At 41.1% G+C, this 20,988-nt stretch overlaps 1 protein-coding gene across 2 annotated transcripts in view; it reads left to right on the forward strand.

The window, feature by feature from the left end:
* The window catches only part of RIMS4 (regulating synaptic membrane exocytosis 4), a 327,760-nt gene that overhangs the window by 187,953 nt on the left and 118,819 nt on the right, over positions 1 to 20,988 (forward strand). The window contains exon 3 of one of the 2 annotated variants that reach the window (XM_073608044.1): positions 536 to 640. The exons of the other annotated variant lie outside the window; for it this stretch is intronic. Within the exon in view, the coding sequence (XP_073464145.1) occupies positions 536 to 640 (105 nt within the window). The remainder of the gene's footprint in view (positions 1 to 535; positions 641 to 20,988) is intronic. 2 annotated transcript variants of the gene reach the window in all.

Raw genomic sequence — 20,988 nt, forward strand, 5'->3', positions numbered from 1 at the left:
TCCCACATAGGAAGCATAGGATGACTCCCAAAGCAGTTAGACACGTGAACATTTAACATCTCAGGGTGGATCCTTGGTTTATTGTAGGGTAAAAACAAACAGTTGGCCCCTGTACAAGGATGACACACAAATTTATGAAGCATTCCAATTTTTTTTTTTCACCTGTGGTGTGCCGCTGCCGGGCCAAACATGGCACCCACTTCTACCTTCCCTTCCCCCCAGTCTCCTCCTCCCATACCTTTGTCCCTCTTTCATGCTCCCCTAAATACTCCCTTCCTTCCCACATTTTACCCCCCCCCCCCTTTTTTTTTATATGCCTTGGGAATATATTGGCTTCCTCTGGCTTTCTAGCATGTCTACTGCTCTTGCTGGCATCGGGGCTTTATTTGTATTATATTTTGACTGTAATAATGATAATAGCCCCTAGAATCATTTTATGACTGTCTCTCTTCTTCTTTTGTCTTCTTCTTTTGAGGCGCTTTATGCTTATGTTTTTCTTCTGTTGTTTTCTTGTGTTTTGTATTTTACTATATAGACAAATGTCCTGTTGCGGACCCTCCAACGATGGTAGGACTTGTAAGGTCGGTGACGGCCCAGTGACTGTCTTGATGGTTCCAGCATCTGTAATGGCCCCTTGGAGGTGTCTTTTTGTTTTGTTTTGTTACTATATTTTCCTCTGTTTTTGCACTCCATAAACCCATAGACAGAGGGTTAGGTGCACAGGATACCCTAAAATAGTAGTGGGACCAATAATAACCCTTTAAACTTAAAGCCATCTAATAGTACTTTAATATCAGCCAAGTGAGTGGCAATAATTCTGAGAGAGAGACGTCACTGTCTGTATCAGCCTTTTAGTAGTCAGTTTAGATTGCAGTGACCCTATATTTGAGAGCAATAACTGTACCTTATAGGGGTTTACACGCACATGAACTTTAAAGGCATCAAAGTCTTAGTCCGTATGGCTCAATATTGAGTTGGCCCACCCTTTGCAGCTATAACAGCTTCAACTCTTCTGGGAAGGCTGTCCCTAAGGTTAAGGAGTGTGTCTATGGGAATGTTTGACTATTCTTCCATAAGCCCATTTGTGAGGTCAGGCATTGATGTTGGAGGAGAAGGCCTGGCTCGCAGTCTCATCCCAAAGGTGTTCTATTGGGTTGAGGTCAGGACTTTGTGCAGGTCAGTCAAGTTCCTCCACCCCAAACTCGCTCATCCATGTCATTATGGATCTTGCTTTGTGCACTGGTCCAAATCATTTGGTGGAGGGGTTATTATGGTGTCGGGTTGTTTTTCAGGGGTTGGGCTTGGCCCCTTAGTTCCAGTAAAGGGACCTCTTAAAGCAGTTGTAAGCCTACAAAAAAAAAACCTGTAAGGCAAAGGCATAATGAGCTAGTATGCACCACATACTACTAGCTCATTATAATATACTTACCTTAGAACGAAGGACTGGCATTGCCTCCAGGTCACCGCTGAGGGAGCTGACATGTTCCCTCTGCATTTCTACGCGACTCCGGTGCTGTAAGTGGCCTGACTCGCAATGACGTCACTCCCACACATGCTCACTGGAGTCCTTTTTCCGGCAAGGAGCTCTGATTTTCCAGCAGCATCCGCCGGACCTTCAGAGCGCTTGCACCACTGATGTCAGTGGCTGCATTCAAGGTGAATGTGTCCTAAACCGTAAAGATTTAGGAGATATTCATTTTACCTACAGGTAAGCCTTATTATAGGCTTACCTGTAGGTAAAAATGTGAAAGCGGGGTATACAACCTCTTTAAGGCGTAAGTATTCCAAGACATTTTGGACAATTTCATGCTCCCAGCTTTGGAGATGGCGCAGCGGTGCACAAAGCAAGGCCCATAAAGACATGGATAAATGAGTTTGGGATGGAGCAACTTGACTTGCCTGCATGGAGTCCTGACCTCAACCCTAGAACACCTTTGGGATGAATTGGAGACTGCGAGCCAGGCCTTCTCCTCCACATCAGTGCCTGACCACTCAAATGTGCTTCTGGAAGAATAGTCAAACATTCCCATAGACACATTCCTAAACCTTGTGGACAGCCTTCCCAGAAGAGTTGAAGCTGTTATAGCTGCAAAGGGTGGGCCAACTCAATATTGAACCATATGGACTAAAACTGGGATGCCATTAAAGTTCATGTGCGTGTCAAGGCAGGTGTCCCTGTACGTTTGACAATATAGTGTATGTATATATTCAAACAGTGTGAAAGAAAATGACCCGCATGTAAGGGCAAGGGAGGAGGATTGTAGAAAAGAAAGAGAGGGGGAATCTAAATGCAGGTGACAAGGCACAATACTCTTCTACAATGTAGCAAATGTCAAAGTTAATGAAAGAATAAGTAATAGATGAAGCGGGTTGCCTAAATGCAGATTCACATTGATTTGCTCCACTGGGCATCAGTCCTGTCTGATTGTGCCAACTGGGTGCATTCCTTTTATTTAGTGCCAGTTACCTTTAACCTTTACCCTTTCACACCTACTTATCCATAAGGTGTGGCATGTCACCAAATGGTACGCTCACTTACGAGGTTATTTACTTGGTGACTGGAGGTCACTTCACATAGAGGAGAGGATATGCACTATTCCTCATTGAGAGCATAGGATGTGGAAACAAACTGAGAAATTGAGGAGATGGCAGCACATCTCCATAACATTTTTTATTGTGCAACAAAATCCATTACTGAGGCTCAACACAGTTACATAGTTATGCCCTGTACACACGGTCGGACATTGATCGGACATTCCGACAACAAAATCCATGGATTTTTTCCGACGGATGTTGACTCAAACTTGTCTTACATACACACGGTCACACAAAGTTGTCGGAAAATCCGATCGTTCTAAACGCGGTGATGTAAAACACGTACGTCGGGACTATAAATGGGGCAGTAGCCAATAGCTTTCGTCTCTTAATTTATTCTGAGCATGCGTGGCACTTTACGCGTCGGATTTGTGTACACACGATCGGAATTTCCGACAACGGATTTTGTTGTTGGAAAATTTTATAGCAAGCTCTCAAACTTGGTGTGTCGGAAATGTGTGATGAGCCCACACAGGGTCGGAATTTCCAACAACAAGGTCCTATCACACATTTTCCGTCGGAAAATCCGACCGTGTGTACAGGGCATTAGTTTGGTTGAAAAAAAAGACTCAAGTCCATCTAGTTCAACCAAAAAAAAAAAAAAAATCATACAATCCTATATACACAATCCTTCACCCACAGTTGCATAGTAGGTGAGGTTGAAAAAAGACACAAGTCCATCAAGTCCAACCTATGTGTGTGTGATTATATGTCAGTATTACATTGTATATCCCTGTATGTTGTGGGCGTTCAGGTGCTTATCTAATAGTTTTTTGAAACTATCGATGCCCCCCACTGAAATCACCGCCTGTGGAAGGGAATTCCACATCCTTGCCGCTCTTACAGTAAAGAACCCTCTACGTAGTTTAAGGTTAAACCTCTTTTCTTCTAATTTTAGTGAGTGACCACATGTCTTGTAAAACTCCCTTCCGCGAAAAAGTTTTATCCCTGTTGTGGGGTCACCAGTATGGTATTTGTAAATTGAAATCATATCCCCTCTCAAGCATCTCTTCTCCAGAGAGAATAAGTTCAGTGCTCGCAACCTTTCCTCATATCTTATCTCCTCCAGACCCTTTATTAGCTTTGTTGCCCTTCTTTGTACTCGCTCCATTTCCAGTACATCCTTCCTGAGGACTGGTGCCCAGAACTGGACAGCATACTCTAGGTGCGGCCGGACCAGAGTCTTGTAGAGCGGGAGAATTATTGTTTTATCTCTGGAGTTAATCCCTTTTTTAATGCATGCCAATATTCTGTTTGCTTTGTTAGCAGCAGCTTGGCATTTCATGCCATTGCTGAGCCTATCATCTACTAGGACCCAGGACCTTTCCATCCTAGATTCCCCCAGAGGTTCTCCCCCAGTGTATATATTGCATTCAGATTTTTGCCACCCAAATGCATTATTTTACATTTTGCTACATTAAACCTCATTTGCCATGTAGTTGCCCACCTCATTAATTTGTTCAGATCTTTTTGCAAGGTTTCCACATCCTGCAGGGAAGTTATTGCCCTGCTTAACTCAGTATCTTCCGCAAATACAGAGATTGAACTGTTTACCCCATCCTCCATGTCGTTTATGAACAAATTAAATAGGATTGGTCCCAGCACAGAACCCTGGGGGACCCCACTACCCACCTCTGACCATTCTGAGCATTTCCTATTTATGACCACCCTCTGAACTCGCCCTTGTAGCCAATTTTCAATCCATGTACTCACCCTATGGTCCATGCCAACGAACCTTATTTTATTTTGTATGGTAAACGTTTATGGGGAACTGTGTCAAATGCTTTTGCAAAATCCAGATACACCATGTCTATGGGCCTTCCTAAATCTAGATGACAACTCACCTCCTCATAGAAGGTTAATAGATTGGTTTGGCAAGAACCATGAATCTATGCTAATTACTGCTAATGATACCATTTTCATTACTAAAATCTTATATATATATTCCCTTGTCATTGCCTCCAAGAGCTTGCATACTATTGATGTTAGGCTAACTGGTCTGTAATTCCCAGGGATGTATTTTGGGCCCTTTTTAAATATTGGTGCTACATTGACTTTTCTCTAATCAGCTGGTACTATTCGAGTCAGTAGACTGTTCGTAAAAATTAGGAACAATGGTCAGGCAATTACTTGACTGAGTTCCCTAAGTACCCTCAGATGCAAGTCATCCGGTCCCAGTGATTTATTAATGTTAAGTTTCCCAAGTCTAATTCTGTCCTCGGTTAACCATGGAGGTGCTTCCTGTGATGTGTCAGGAGGATAAACACTGCAGTTTTAATAAATGAAGCCCCCCAATTCCCTCGTGAAGGCTGAGGAGAAAAATAAATTCAATACCTTCGCCATCCTTTGTAACCAGATGTCCTTCCTCATTTTTTATGGGGCCAATATGGTCTATACTCCTTTTTTTACTGTTTACATACTTAAAGAATTTCTTGGTATTTTTTTTGCTCTCCTCCACTATGTATCTTTCGTGTTTTATCTTAGCCGCCCTAATTGCACCCTTACATTTTTTGTTGCATTCTTTATAAAGTCTGAATGCTGATGATGATCCCTTAACCCTGTATTTTTTGAAGGCCTTCTCTTTTGCTTTTATATGCATTTTTACATTGGAGTTAAGCCATCCAGGACATTTGTTCGCTCTTTTAAATGTATTACCCAATGGGATGTGGTGGCTAATGCCCTTATTTAATATGCTCTTAAAGTGAACCCATCTCTCCTCCGTGTTCTTTGTTCCTAAGATTTTATCCCAATTTATGCCTTGTAGCAAGCTTCATAGTTTAGGGAAGTTGGCTCTTTTGAAATTCAGTGTCTTTGTATTTCCCTTATGTTTCCTGCTTGTGTGATTTATACTGAAGCCAGTTGATCTGTGTTTGCTGTTTCCTAAATTGCCCTGTATTTCCACATCTGTAATCAGGTCTGTATTGTTGATAATCAGTAGGTCTAGTAACGCTTTATTTCTTGTTGGTGTGTCTACCATCTGATCCATTAAATTGTCCTGCAAGACATTTAGGAACTGGCGAGCCTTAGACCAATGCGTGGTTCCCTCCGCCCAGTCTATGTCTGGATAATTAAAATCCAACATTATGACACTTCCCATCATTGCTGCTAATCCAAATTGTGATAGGGGGTCTGTCTCCTGCTCCTCCCTCAGGTTAGGGGGGCTATAGCATACTCCCAGTATAATTTTCCCTTTAGCTTCATCCCTTTGGACCTCTACCCATAAGGATTCCACCTCCTCCTTAGCTCCCTTAGTGATGTCATCTCTCACATTCACTTGTACATTATTCTTGATATATAGACAAACCCCTCCTCCTTTTTTACCCTCTCTATCCCTGTGATAAAGGAAATACCCTTGAATGGTTGCCAGCCAATTATGAGAGCTGTTGAAACAGGTCTCTGAAATTCCCACAAAATCCAAATCCTCCTCGTATAACAGTATCTCTAGTTCACCTATCTTGTCCACCAGGCTCCTGGCATTGGTGAACATGCCACGTAGCTTAGACCGGTCGCATACTATCCTCTTATTGGGTGTTCTGGAATTGCAACTAGAACTTGTTACTATACTTATCCTGGGTCTATGTGCTTTAGTCAACCGATCACTAATGCCCCCAATACTACCCTCTGGACTATGTTCCGCGCTGACTATCTCTACCTCTGGACCCTCCCCCCCGTCGCCTAGTTTAAAAACCCCTCTAACTTTTTGGCCATCTTTACTCCCGGCAGATCTGCACCCTCAAAGCATGCTCCAATTTGCTACAGCAGGGTAAAAAATTGCTTCCTTTTCCCCCGAGAGGTAATCGGATTTCCCTGGATCAACTTTACCTATAAAAAATGTCAATACCCAGTATTGACCCAGTTAATACCCAGTTATAGTATGTACATTTAGGAAAGAATCCAGGCCTTTTTTAAAGCAATCTACTGAGCTTGCCAGAACCACCTCTTGAGGGAGTCTATTCCACAACCACCTTCATCAGGGCTAAACCAAAACACAAAAGAAAGAGGAAGGGTTATAAAAATCCAGAATTCCTGAAATATGTTTTTTAAAAAATAATAAAAAAATATATATAGATATCTATAGCTATATAGATATAGAGTTTTTGAACATATTTAAAGAATTTTTAGAATCTTCCCTCTTTTATTGTCTTGATTGTAGCCCTGATGAAGGGTTAAGCCCTCAAAATGTGTTGGATTTTTTTGCAGAATAAATAAATCTGTACTGTACAAATTAGTGTGGCACTCTCATCTCTTCAATTTTTTTTATCTCTCCAAAGGTCCAGTAGGACACCACAGTTGGAGAGCAGCCTTAAAGACCACATTTTATATATAATCTTACAACAAATCAGTGCGCCTATACCACAAAAATAATAGAACTAGTAAGGGATTTAAATCACCCCTTTTCAGTTTATTTCTTGCTTGTGAGCTGTTTTGGCATCCAGCAGATTGTAGATTTGGATTTACTGGATCTCTAGTTAAATAAATGCCCTGAAATTTGATACATGTATGCATATGCAGTATTATATTTGCAACTAAACATATTTTATACTGCAATCTGTTAGTGGCTCTAAAGGCTGAAGGTTTTTTACCCTAATGTATTCTTTGCATCAAGGTAAAAAAACCTGCTGCTTCCAACCCCCCTGACCCCTCTCCCCCCACCACCAACCTTTATACCTACCTGAGCCTGATCTCGATCCAACACTGTGAACAAGAGTAGCAGCTCTCTCTTGCTCCTCATAGGCTCAATGGCTCCCACTTCTCTCAATCATTGACAGTGAGGAAGGGGTGGGACCGAGCCCACACAAGTGTCTTCATAGCAAGTGGCTTGCTATGGTGGGCACTTGGTGGGGGGAAGGAGCCAGTAATGCAGACTGGGAACCTGGTAAGAGGAGGAGCCATTGCACAGAGCAGGTTAGATAACATGTTTGTTATTAAACAGAAAAAAAAAAAAAAATCATGGGTTTACAATCACTTTAAACCCTTTTAGTTTACACTTTTTGAGATTTATATAGATAAGCACAATCACCATTCCTACTCTTATTTATGTTGATGCAGTTTTGCTGTTTTTGTATAATCTAGTAACCCAGAGGAAGAAAGGACACCAACTGTCTTTAAACTGTTACAGACAATTTTATATCTGTGTAGGATCAGAATATGTTAGTTTAAAACACTATTGCTCAAAGTATGCTTTATTACTGCGTGCCAAAAATCTATTCATCCGTCTAAAAAGCTATTTTTCACAAATAAACGTCAAAATCTGCGATGCTCCATGTAGATCCATTAACAGTGTCTGTCCTGGGGGGGCTAGAGATATGAATGTAATCATAAATTTGTGCCACCATCAAGTCTCATTTGTCATTTATGAGCAGCTTCCCTTGTGTGCAAAACCCATGTCCTTCTATCCACTTTTTTCTGAAGAAATCAAAATGGCTCTGCCTAGCCCTAAGCTATTATGTGACAATACCACGTCTTGAGCCTGTGCTCCTTTATTAACATGGTGCAAGAAGCCACATGTGTTACCCAGTAGTAAACAAAATTAAAGATGGCAGAAATGATTTAATGTGAATGTATTCCTCACCTCACCCATTTCAACGTGTTCACCAAAATGCCTTTGCAAACCCTTGACATCATCATTTGGTAACCTGTGCAGAGAGTAGTGATTGTGACCCAGCAGGTTCTCCCACTACAGCCTGCCTGCAGAATATTACAAGTAGAACGATACAAGACTAGTCACCTTGCACTATGTGAGAGAACAGCAGGAGGAAGTTCCTGCACAGAGGAAAAACGCAGGCGTTGTTCAGTGCTGGATTACCACAAAGAATTCTCAGAATGGTGCCCATGCTGAGCAGCTGACCTCTTGTATTCACAATGCATCAGGCCAGCCACTCAGCATGGCACTTGACAGCAAGTGGAAATCACTGGAGTAACGGTGTCTACTGTAGTGGTTTCCAGCTTCCAGTGGCATCGGCCATGTGTGGTGGTACATACATACCGTAGATACATTGGTCCAAGCTTGACCAACATAACTAGGTATGACATGCCGATGCCTAGGGTATGCTTGTTTTTGTCTACAGTATGCTTGTTTATGTGTTTCACTATACCATTATGTTTATTTGCTTTACCAATCTGTAACATTCATTTCATGTACTGATGTATACAAGATTGATTTTGAAATTTAATTGTATTCCTGAAAATCCAATACAGTCTTATGAAAAAAACAGTAATCCAGCCCATGTCTAGCCCCATCTTTGCACCAGCACCCATGATATAATATACAGTATGCTTAAGGGTATATTTATAAATGATTTACCAGTAATCTTTTTGGACAGTTCACCCTTTGACATGCAGCCATATTAATATTAGAGTGAATACTAGGTGAGCCTTAAATACAAAAAAAGCAGCTTTTGCCCAGCGAGCGAGAGTGTTCTGAATGGTGCTCCCCAAGAAAAAGTAAAGAGTGACCCCAGTGCTGATGTAAAGGGGCAGTGGAGGGGCAAAAGATTCTGTGCAGACACCCAATATCCCCCTTATTAACCGCCAGTAGCTAGAAGGTTATAATGGTGCCCAACCTGTGGCTTTGTGTAACTAAAAGGCAGGCTTGAGCCACCCGCTGGCTTGTATACAGTTTTTGATAAAATTTTAGGCATTCTGCCAAGACACCCTTGAAGAAACCTGAAGGCACCACAGGGTGCCTGGGCACCCTGGTTAAAAAAGGCTGCTCTAGACCACTGGAGAGGAACTAAATGAGGGAACACCAGGGTACCAAAGAAGGCAGGAATGTTGACAGAATGCAAGCCGGGATTAGAACAGACAGGGAGCAGAATTACCAATTCAGAAGACAAACTTCAGAGTTCCAAGAAAAGGTCACAACAAGTAGGCATTAGTCCAGAAGTTGGTCACTAGGCAAGCCAGGTCAAACACAGTAAGGCAGAATAGCAGATTAGGTCACATAACACAGAATTTTATTGAAAACCAGTCGGCAATCACTTCATGTTTATAAAGGTGGTTTGACACCAACATCTGTGCTGAACATGCATGCACTCCCATGCCCAGTTCTCAAGACATGCATGCTGAGAGAAGTACATGGCCACATGCTGTAATAAGCAAGTGGTCATGTGCCCACACTAGTCTCCTTACACTGGAATTACCTGGACCTTCCTGACATCTCTGATCCTAATTGGCACTGGGCTTGTACATAATTGCCCATATTTGGACAGTGATATCACAAGCAATCCCGAAGAGACACATTCCCTGCACACCTGAAACAATTACATTGATAGGATCCCACTTGTCGAGATTGCTTTCTTTTATGGGATCCTGTGCCTGAGGAGACTGTCTACATACATACATTTGTGACATGGAAAGGATCCCTAAAACCTGTGTACTTGAAGGAGATGACCACCTATTTGCCTTCTAGGCCAGAAGCCTCCACCTTACAAACACCAAACTAGGCATGGGGGGGGGGGGGGGTTATAGGTAAGGTGATGCAGTGGCATGCTGCAAACAAGGGGCATCTCTAAGAACTGATGGTCAGTAACATGCGAATGCTCGTTTGAGCAACTCAATCTTAAAAAAGGCCCTATCAACGTGAAATTAAAATAAAAAAATACGAAATAAGAGAAACCCCAAAAATACCACTCTGAAACAAAAGCCACATTTTCTTTAAAGGATAAGTTCACTTTTTGTAACATGTTACACCCATATTCAGGGTGTAACATGTTACAGATGCACCGGCCCCCACTCCCCCCAAACCCCCAGTCTGACAGCTGGGGGGGGGGGATCTTCTCCCTCCTGCTAGCTGTCGCAATCTGTAAAAAGACATGGCCATGCGGGGCTCCGCCCACCGTCGTGCATTCACAGTATTCTGTGAATCAGAAAACGACAAGACTTGATGGTCTTTGCAGCTGTCGACTTGTAGTTCTCAATGAACTACCACAGCACTCAACAGCGCCCTAGTAGTTAATTGATGCTTCCTGCTAGTGTGTAATTGCTTGGCCATATGATGTACAGCCAACAGTTTACACATAGAGTCTGCAAGAGCCCTGCATAGCACCCACGATCTGCTGATCCTGGGTGCAATGCTTTCTAGGCTCCCAAAAAAAAAAAAAATAAATGCACATTTTTGTACCTGCAAAAAAGATGTGCATTTATTATTTTTTGTAAAGGTGAACTTATCCTTTTAAAGGAAAGCCTTGCATAAATTATTTTCTATGGATGGACAGCTGCTAAAAGTGATCGCTGTCCTCAAATCAAACACTTTTGCCCGTCCATTTACCTTTTCCGAATTTAACAATGTGGTTACATGATGCGCAGAGTTAGGTCTTCAGGTTATAAGCATGTGAAAAATTCTCCTGCACCTTGGCATATCTTGGTAGGACACCTTGGAAAATCTTGCCACCTAAAACACTTAAAGCACCTACTTTTGGTCTGTTATAGCCCCCAGAACGTCCAATTATCTGCCACATTGCTTGCATTTACCATGCAGTGTATGGCCATTACATATGTGCTTTAGTTCATTGTGTTCTTGCAGATATAAGATTAGGTATGTATTAGTAAGGGGTCAGGAAGAAATGTTTCTATTGTATTTGCCAGTTGGGTATAAAGTTGGGTTTTTTTTGCATTCTTCCTGAACAGAACAGTTGACGTGTTTGATTTTGAACACTTACCAGATTAATGGTTTGTAGATCCAGAATGTTTTTGGGCAGATGTTTTCAGGGCAATATATTACGATTTTAAGGAATTTTATTTTGGGGGCTTATTGCATCAAATGTTTTATCACTGAGGTTGTATGAGCCTAGTAGCACCAAGCCATTTTATGTGTACTGCAGAGCACAGCATTCTATTGTTCCTAATTTATTATATATTTTTCTCTTCGTTTCTTATTTTTATATTCCATCTTTTGCTCTCATTATAATAAACCCTATATATAGTAAACTGAGACATTGAATTTCTTTTATGAATCAAGTTAATATCTTTGCAATTCTTTGCTTGGGCTGAATAAATTAGACACATGAATTATTTATTACTTGGTGCTTATCATTCAGAGTTTTGGGCCTTCTTCACATTTTGTTCATACGTTTCTGACAATTTCATTACATTTGGGAAAATTATGCCTTTTTCTTTTTTGCTAATGTGATTATTAATATTTGAATTTGCAAAAAGCAGCAGGCTTTGTGTCAAACAGAGATCACGGGGGGGATTCATAGTGATGTTCTGTCATAGATTGGTGAAGGCTTAAAAACAAGAATTTTGAGTTTTGGTTGTATAAAGAAGTTAACCATGAACATGTCAACATGAGAAGAGGCCGCAGTGTTCACTTCAATAGTGTGGTGATAGTCCTTCATTGTCCAATCATTAACTAACTAAAAATTAAGTCAATGAACAGACTGGGGGAATTTACTAAAATCAACTTTCAGGTTTTATTGACAAAGCTTAATTATTATTATTTACTACATGTTTTGTACCAGTTTTTCATTATGTATTTTTATTTATCTAGACTAGAGTATACATTCAAGCTCCCGAGGAAGCGTTTTGCCGCAAAATATGTTGCGCTTCAAAAAGCTACTTCTATACGCGCCAATTCTTCCTGGACAGTGACAGCCTTACTGCTTTTTGGCTGAGATGATTACACCTGTGTAGGATTGGTGTGGGTCCTCTGACAATTATAGTAGCTTATTTTGTATATCTGTGTTTATATGATTTTATGATGAATTTGTGTGCCTAATACATTTTGTAATTTTATACATACCCTTAGTTGTGTTAGTGCCTAAAATGTCCATGGCCAATTCATTCAATTGAAGTTAGAAGCTGTTTGGCTACCATGCACAACTGCACCAGATTCTGAGTGCTCTAGTCTTAGTAAATGCCCCCATTCTTGGCTGGCAAAAAAGTGCTTAGCTTCATTCCTGGATTAAAATTGCAAGTAAATTTGCATATTATCAGGACTACCTTTTACCCTGGTTTCTGCCCACTGTGCCTAGACAACAGGGTGACGTCACTGGGCCTTTTGACAAGATCCTGGGGAAGCTTACATAATTACATAGTAGGTGAGATTGAATAAACACATACGTGTGTCAGTGTCGATAATAATTCCTGTATCCCTGTATGTTATGTTCCTTAAGATGCACGTCCAGGAATCTTTTAAATATAACAATACTCCCCGCTGATACCACCAATTGTGAAAGAGTTCCACCTCCTTATTGCCCTGACCCCCTGAGCAGCTTTAGGTTAAACCTCTTCTTCTCCGATCTCATTGTGTGGCCCCGTGTCCCCTTACACTCCCTGAGACTGAATCGTTTTTTTCCTATGCTCGGATCACAATTAAGATATTTGTAAATTGCTATCATATCCCCTCTCAAGCGTTGCTTCTCCAGAGAGAATAAATTTGGTGCCTGAAGTCTTTCCTCGTAAATGAGCTCCTCCAATCCCCATATTCATTTTGTTGCCCTTCTTTGGACTCTCTCCAGCTCCAGCACATCCCTTCTGGGGACTGGTGACCAGAACTGGACAGAATACTCCTGATGTTGCCTAACCAGAGTTTTATAAAGTGGCAGGATTATAGTTTTATCTCTGGAGTATATCCCCTTTTTTATGCATGCTAATATTCTGCCTGCTTTGGTAGCTGCAGCTTGACATTGCATGCTATTGTCTGCTATCTACTAGGACCCCCAGATCTTTCTCCCTACTTGATTCCCCCAGAGGTTCTCCCCCTAATGAGTAGTTTGCGTTTTTAGCCCCCAAATGCTTAACCTTACATTTCTCCACATTAAATCTCATTTGCCATCTAGTTGCCCACTTCATTATTTTGTTCGGGTCTTTCTGTAAAATTTCTGTATCCTGCTGTGAAGTTATTGCCCTGCTTATTTTTGTGTCGTCCACAAAAACTGAGATTGAGCTTTTATCTTATCCTCTATATCATTTCTGAATAAATTAAACAGAATTGGTCCCAAGATGGAGCCTTGGGGTACCCCACTTACCACTCCAGACCAGTACGAGTACACGTTATTTATCACAACCCTTTGGACACGCCCCTGTAACCAGTTTTTTATCCAAGAAGAAACCTTATGGTCCATGCGAACAGACCTCAGCTTGTAGATTAAGCATTTATGGGGAACTGTATCGAATGCTTTTGCAAAATCCAGATACACCACATCCACAGGCCTCCCCCTATCTAGATAGCTTCTTGTGAGACTTGGCATCCTCAGCCTTCTAAAGATCTGGCCAGAATGGCATTACCTAAGTTTTACATGGGGAGTCTAAATAATAAATTGACTTTGCATGTTAATATCGGAAGCACAGTCATATCAAGTGTCCCTAAAGATGGATGGTCCTGACTCTACAGCTTGTGTAGGGTTGTGGCTACACCTGCTCTTTTGTACCCCAAAATTGAAGTGACTGCACCCCTGGTAGTTTTGCAACTACTGAAATGTGGTGGTATCTGTGGACAACCCCTCTGCACTTCTAACCACCACGTATGTTAATAATAATGCACATTATTACATTTGGTGAGTGTACACAATAAAAACATGCTTTTATTCAATAGCATTTTGGAAGCCTGTGGTTTTGAAATGATTGCTGAAATCTGTAAGCATGCTAGCGGCCCATACATAGACTAGGGATGACAATTCTGATTCTTACCAGCTGCCACTATTGGGCACATCTAAGCATACAATGTTCTTTGTATGTTTATATAAAGGAAGAGGAATGCTGCCTGTTGTGTATTAGTCTAAGTTCTGGATAAGAGTTACCACTTTATAGCTGGAGTGCCTTTTCTGTTCTGTATATGTATTTTCTTTTATTGCCTCTGTTGTAATTTGTGGACAACTTAATCAATAGTGATGAAGCTGGATCTATTACGAAGTAGGGCATAAACGTTAAATCTCATTATTACAGACAATAAAGAATGACTCCTTTAACAAGTGGCTATCCTTTACTTAGCCTGCTAGCTATACAAAGAGTAGTCGTGTGATATGTTCTCTCCTTTCACCGTGATTACATTTCCAGGGTTATGGCTTGCCTTTCACCGTGATTATATTTCCAGGGTTATGGCTTGTGTTTGAATCATATGATTATTAAAAAAACGGATATTCTAAATTCCAAAGTTTTGCTTGAAGCAAAACTGAAACCAAAAACAAAAAAATGAATAACCCACTGAAAAATAATGCAATATTCAAATTTAATCCAGATGTGTCCCTTGTAGTACTTCATTTCTGCCACAAGATGTTCTCAGCCTTCTGGATTGAATGATGGTTAATATTACTCATCCCACTTCACCTGAGCCTAGGCTGCTGTGGACCCCAGTCTGTGGATGGACAGTAAGTCAGAAGCAGCACAGTGATTAGGTCACTTCCTAAACTCGCCATACCAGGATCGAAATTCGGCCAGTTCAGCAGGGACCAGCTGAATTTTGATTCATGTATGGACAGGCTGGTTGTACAAAAGTCGATCTATCGATCGCCATGTTTACAACTAGCCTGCAGAGTTTTTCCCGAGCAATCATTGCCTCACTGATCATTGTATTCAAACGGGGGGAAGTCTCCCTGTTGTCAGAATACAATACCACAGTGGGAGGGAATTCCTCCATCCACATCGAATGTGTGGATGAGGAATCAAGGCATTTTGTTTCATTCAACCCACTGGTTGAATTAAATAAAATACATAATGTATGGGCTGCCTTAAAGTGGATGTAAACCCTATTCATGAAACTTGCTATCTGCAGTGTTTTGTTATCTCTCTTCAAAGCACTATGTACCATAGCTTTGTCCTGCTCTGTTCCTCAGCCTGATAACTTTTGACAATCTCTCCGAGACAGGAGATAGAAGTGTGTGTCGGAGGAGATTGCTAGAAATAGATTAGCAGCGTGCTAAACTATTCACAGGCAACCTCTGCCTGTGTAGGAGAGGGTGTGTGCCTTTCCTCAAATCAGCTGTCTCAGTGTCTAGCAATAATCCACTCCTACAGGGGAACCAGGAAGAGAAAATTCTACCACGATGTGCACTTTCTAAATAGTATATCAAGGTGAAGACAGAAGATATACATGTAAAACTTATGTAGGGAGATTTGTTTCATCCCTGTGTATCATCTGAGGTTGTTCACTTCACTGGGTATATGGAGGGTTTACATCCACTTTAAGTCACTTTGTTTTCTTCTCTTATCAGTGGGCCCTTATCAGCACATAAACCAGTTGACTCCTTTTGCTGCCTCTTGCTCTCTCAATCTGAGCTCTGCTGCACAGGGACAGCACGAGGACTGTGCCATGTCAAATTTAACTATATACTGTACATTACTGGCTTCGAAAAAAATGCATGTAACGCTACATTAACCATTACAAAGATGCATTTATTTGTTTAATGAAACAGAATATACAGTTAGGTCCATATATACTCGGACACAGGCACAATTTTCGTTTTTTCCAGGTATTTACCAAAACCAATTCAAGCTATATCTATATAATGGATATGGGCTGAAAGGGCATACTCTCAGGTTTAATTTGAGGGTATGTACATCCAAATCAGAGGAAGGGTTTAGGAATTACAGCTATTAAAAATAGCCATCCACCCTTTTTCAAGGGACCAAAAGTAACTGGACAATTGAATCAAAAGCTGTTTCATGGCCAGGTGTGGGCCAATCCTTCATTATTTCTTCATCAATTAAGCAGGTAAAAGGTCTGAAGTTGATTCTAATGTCCCGTACACACGGTCGAACGTTGATCGGTCATTCCAACAACAAAATCCTAGGATTTTTTCCGACGGATGTTGGCTCAAACTTGTCTTGCATACACACGGTCACACAAAGTTGTCGGAAAATCCGATCATTCTGAACGCAGTGACGTAAAACACATACGTCGGGACTATAAACGGGGCAGTAGCCAATAGCTTTCATCTCTTTATTTATTCTGACCATGCGTGGCACTTTGTGCGTCAGATTTGTGTACACACGATCGGAAATTCCGACAACGGATTTTGTTGTCGGAAAATTGTATAGCCTGCTCTCAAACTTTGTGTGTCGGAAAATCCGATGGAAAATGTGTGATGGAGCCCACACACGGTCAGAATTTCCCACAACAAGGTCCTATCACACATTTTCCGGCGGAAATTCCGACCGTATGTACGGGGCATGAGTGTGGTATTTGCATTTGAAATCTATTGCTGTGAACCTACATCATGCTTTCAAAGGAGTTGTCCGTGCAAGTGAAACAGGCCATTGTAATGCCCCGTACACACGGTCGCATTTTCCGACGGAAAATGTGTAATAGGATCTTGTTGTCGGAAATTCCGACAGTGTGTGGGCTCCATCACACATTTTCAATCGGAATTTCCGACACACAAAGTTTGAGAGCTTGCTATAAAATTTTCCGACAACAAAATCCATTGTCGGAAATTCCAATCGTGTGTACAGAAATCCCAAAGTGCCACGCATGCTCAGAATAAATTAAGAGACGAAAGTTATTGGCTACTGCCACATTTATAGTCCCGACGTACATGGTTTACATCACCGCGCTTAGAACGATCAGATTTTCCGACAACTTTGTGTGACCGTGTGTATGCAAGACAAGTTTGAGCCAACATCCATCGGAAAAAATCCATGGATTTTGTTGTCGGAATGTCCGATCAATGTCAATGTGTACAGGGCATTAGGCTTCAAACACAAAACAAATCCATCAGAGAGATAGCAGCAAGATTAGGATTGGCCAAATCAACAGTTTGGTACATTCTGAGGAAAGAAGAACGCACTGGTGAGCTCAGCAACATAAAAAGGCCTGGACATCCACGGAAGACAACATTGGTGGATGATCGCAGTATCCTCTCTATGGTAAAGAAAAACCCATTCACAACATCCAGACAAGTGAAGGACACTCTCCAGGAGGTGGGTTTATCATTGTCAAAGTCTAAAATCAAGAGAAGACTTCATGAGAGCAAATACAGAGGGTTCACCAGAAGGTGCAAACCATTCAGAAGCCTGAAAAATAGAAAAGCCAGATTAGACTTTGCCAAAAAAATCTAAAAAAGCCAGACCAGTTCTAGGAAAGCATTCTTTGGACAGATGAAACTAAGATTGATCTGTATCAGAATGATGGGAAGAAAAAAGTGTGGAGAAGGCTTGGAACAGCTCATGATCCAAAGAACTAAACGTCATCTGTAAAACATGGTGGAGGCAGTGTGATGGCATGGACATGCATGGCTTCCCGTGGCATTGGGTCATTGGTGTTTATTGATGATGTGACAGAAGACAGAAGTAGCCGGATGAATTCTGCAGTTTTTAGAGATATACTGTCAGCTCATATTCAACCAAATGCAGCAAAGTTGATTGGATGGCGCTTCACAGTACAGATGGACAATGATCCAAAGCACACTGCAAAAGCAACCCAGGAGCTTTTGAAGGAAAAGAAGTGGAATATTCTGCAATGGCTGAGTCAATTACCTGATCTAAACCCAACTGAGCATGCACAAGACCCACAAACAAAGAACGATTGAAGACAGTTGCAGTTAGAGCCTGGCAAAGCATCAGAAAGGAGGAAACCCAGTCTTTGGTAATGTCCATGTGTTCCAGACTTCAGGCAGTCAATGCCAGTAAAGCATTCTCAACAAAATATTAAAAATTAACATTTTATTTATGATTATATTCATTTGTCCAATTACATTTGAGCCCCTGAAAATGGGGGGACGGTGTATAAAAATGGTTGCAGTTCCTAAAATTTTTACTTATATTTGTGTTCAACCCCTTGAATTAAAGCTGAAAGTCTGCACTTCAAATGCATTTGGATTGTTTTGTTTTAATTTTATTCTGGTGGCATACAGAGCAAAAAGTATGAAAATTGTGCCTGTGTCCAAATATATATGGACCTAACTGTATATATATCTCATCTTCCTATGATATAAATCCTATAGACAAAAGGGGAGGAGAGGAGAAAGATGTGATAATGTGCTATGTGGGTACCTCTTGTTCTATAAAAAAAATAATAATACAGGGAAAAATATACCAGAACTTAAAAAAGGTACAACTCCTAAAAATAGAATAGTTTATTCGACAAACTTGTTATGCAAAAAAAAAAAAATGCAGAAAAGTAAGCACTACTTTTCCAAAACATTGAAAAAACTCAAACCTGGTGTATTTTGCGCAAAGATTACTTACATGCACCACTTTACACAATACGGCAGCGTTTTTACGCTTTATGGAGGAAAGTGCCCGTTTGCATGGGCCCTAACTGTGTTTCCTTAATATATCCAGAATATTCCACATGCCAACTGCCCTGAAGTTCAAAAAGGACTTAAACACTGTACCTACTGTAAATATGTCCAAAAGACAATAGTCAAACTGAAGGTCAACAAGAAAGGGAAATAGAACAGCCTTAATTTACAATGTCCAAATCCATCAAAAGGGAATGAAATCGCATCTGAAATAGTGTTGTATCAATAAGCCATACATGAAACAAGGGCTTCATGAGCTAAATCTCACATCAAAAAGCACTTGTAAGTAGTCTTTGAACTGAAACATATGATGTTCCTATGTATAAATCCTCAGTTACATAAACTGCAGGGGATAAATCCTCAGTTGCACAGAGCTGCAGAATATAATAGTTGATAGCATATACAGTAGATCCCAAGGAAATGACAACTAAAGACTTCACATATCCCAACAAGTATAAAGAATATCACATAAGCTTAAGGCATTCATGCTGTGTTTATATATGAAATCTGGATAAATCCTGGGGAATAAGTCCTTCCAAACAGGAGAATTGTCTCTTCCTCCTGTATATGGATTAGAGTTCTACAGGTAGGACTAATATGCCAGCATGATCCATTTGATTGCAGGAACCCGCCAGCATAAAGGTACAAAGTCCAAAGCGGAGTACTATACCTCTAGTATCTTGAATAATCCAAGTAAAATGTAAAATTCATCACCACTTCTAGGTCTACGCATTCAGGTTGCACCGTTTCCACAATTCAATCACATCTATAACTAGACATAAGAAATCTATACATAAAAATGCACTGCCCTGTTGAAGAAGAACCATATACATAAAATTGGACTGCCCCATTAAAGAAGCCCCGCACATATAAAAATGGACTTCCCCATTGAAGAAGCCCTATATACATAAAAATGGACTGCCCTGTTGAAGAAGCCCCGCATGCTTGATGTGTTCCAACGCTGTAAAGCAATTTGGTTGCAAGGTCCTGTGCTGTAGCAACTAGTCACTATGTTCACTACTGTGCATGCACGGGGTCTGGCCACCATATTGATGACAGTAAGTACCAGAATGGTAATCAATGACCTTCACCTGCGCACTGCTGAAATAAGAATAGTAATACGATATTGATTTACTGCACATATATGGTGGCAGTAGCATTCAACATCTAACTGCGCATGCTTGAAAAATTCCCCCCCATACTGATGTCTCCGCAAATCATAACGTGCATGAGTGGGTGCAGAAGGGCATTGAAAACTTGCATATGCACGGGAACATTGGAAAACTGGCAATATTTTGCTGAAAATCACAAGTACATGGTAGCGAGCAGCCACCAAAAGAGCACTGGGGGGCAATAATTAGGTGTCAGTAATGACAGTAAAGGGCACTATCAGCCATGAGTGCTTGCTCCCTGCCTGCCCTGCTCCTTTCTCTTGCCATTAACATCTGCCTGCTCTCACCACTCCCCTCACTATGATCAGCACACCTGCATTCCCTCATCCCACACCTGTCACCACATCACCCCCCCCCCCACACACACTCTTACTACTGAGCCTGCACCCCCACCAACCCCTCCATGGTGCCTGTCCTGTATCAACCCCATTCCCATTCTTACCACCACACCTGCATCCCTACCATAGTTTTATATACCCCAGAGCCAAGCCCACTCATTTTTCCCCACTTTTAACATCACTCCCACACCCTTCTCTTACCCCCCTGCCTTCACCCTTCTCACAACTCTCTAACCATACCATGGCGCCTGATCTCTTTCCTCTGTCTTTGTACTGACCTTAGCACCTGTGCATGCCACCTACTTTTAGCATTGTGTCTGATCTCCCCCCTGCAGCCCCTTCTGTAACCCTTAGATATTAAAACAAAAATAATTCTGCGCTGGGGAGAGTGCTAAATCAATATATAACAATAATAAATCTGCAAACGTATTATATATATAAAAAACCTCAAAAAATAAAGTCCCAATTCATAAAGTGCAAAAATAATGAAGAAAAGTTCATAAATTGTGTAATATCTCCAACATAATGAAAAGTACATAATCCCAAGCGGAAGTGAAGGTTGAAGTAATGGCCTCTTACCCTTAAGTATGGAACATATAAAGCTCAATGAAATATTAATAAAGTGCTCAATTCATAAAGTGCTCCAAGTGCTTGTCACCACCGTGATATCACTCCATGCCAAGTATCTAAATCAGCCTCTTA

The sequence above is a fragment of the Aquarana catesbeiana genome, linkage group LG12 (genome assembly GCF_042186555.1).
Source record: "Aquarana catesbeiana isolate 2022-GZ linkage group LG12, ASM4218655v1, whole genome shotgun sequence".
In the NCBI taxonomy this organism is placed as follows: Eukaryota; Metazoa; Chordata; class Amphibia; order Anura; family Ranidae; genus Aquarana; species Aquarana catesbeiana.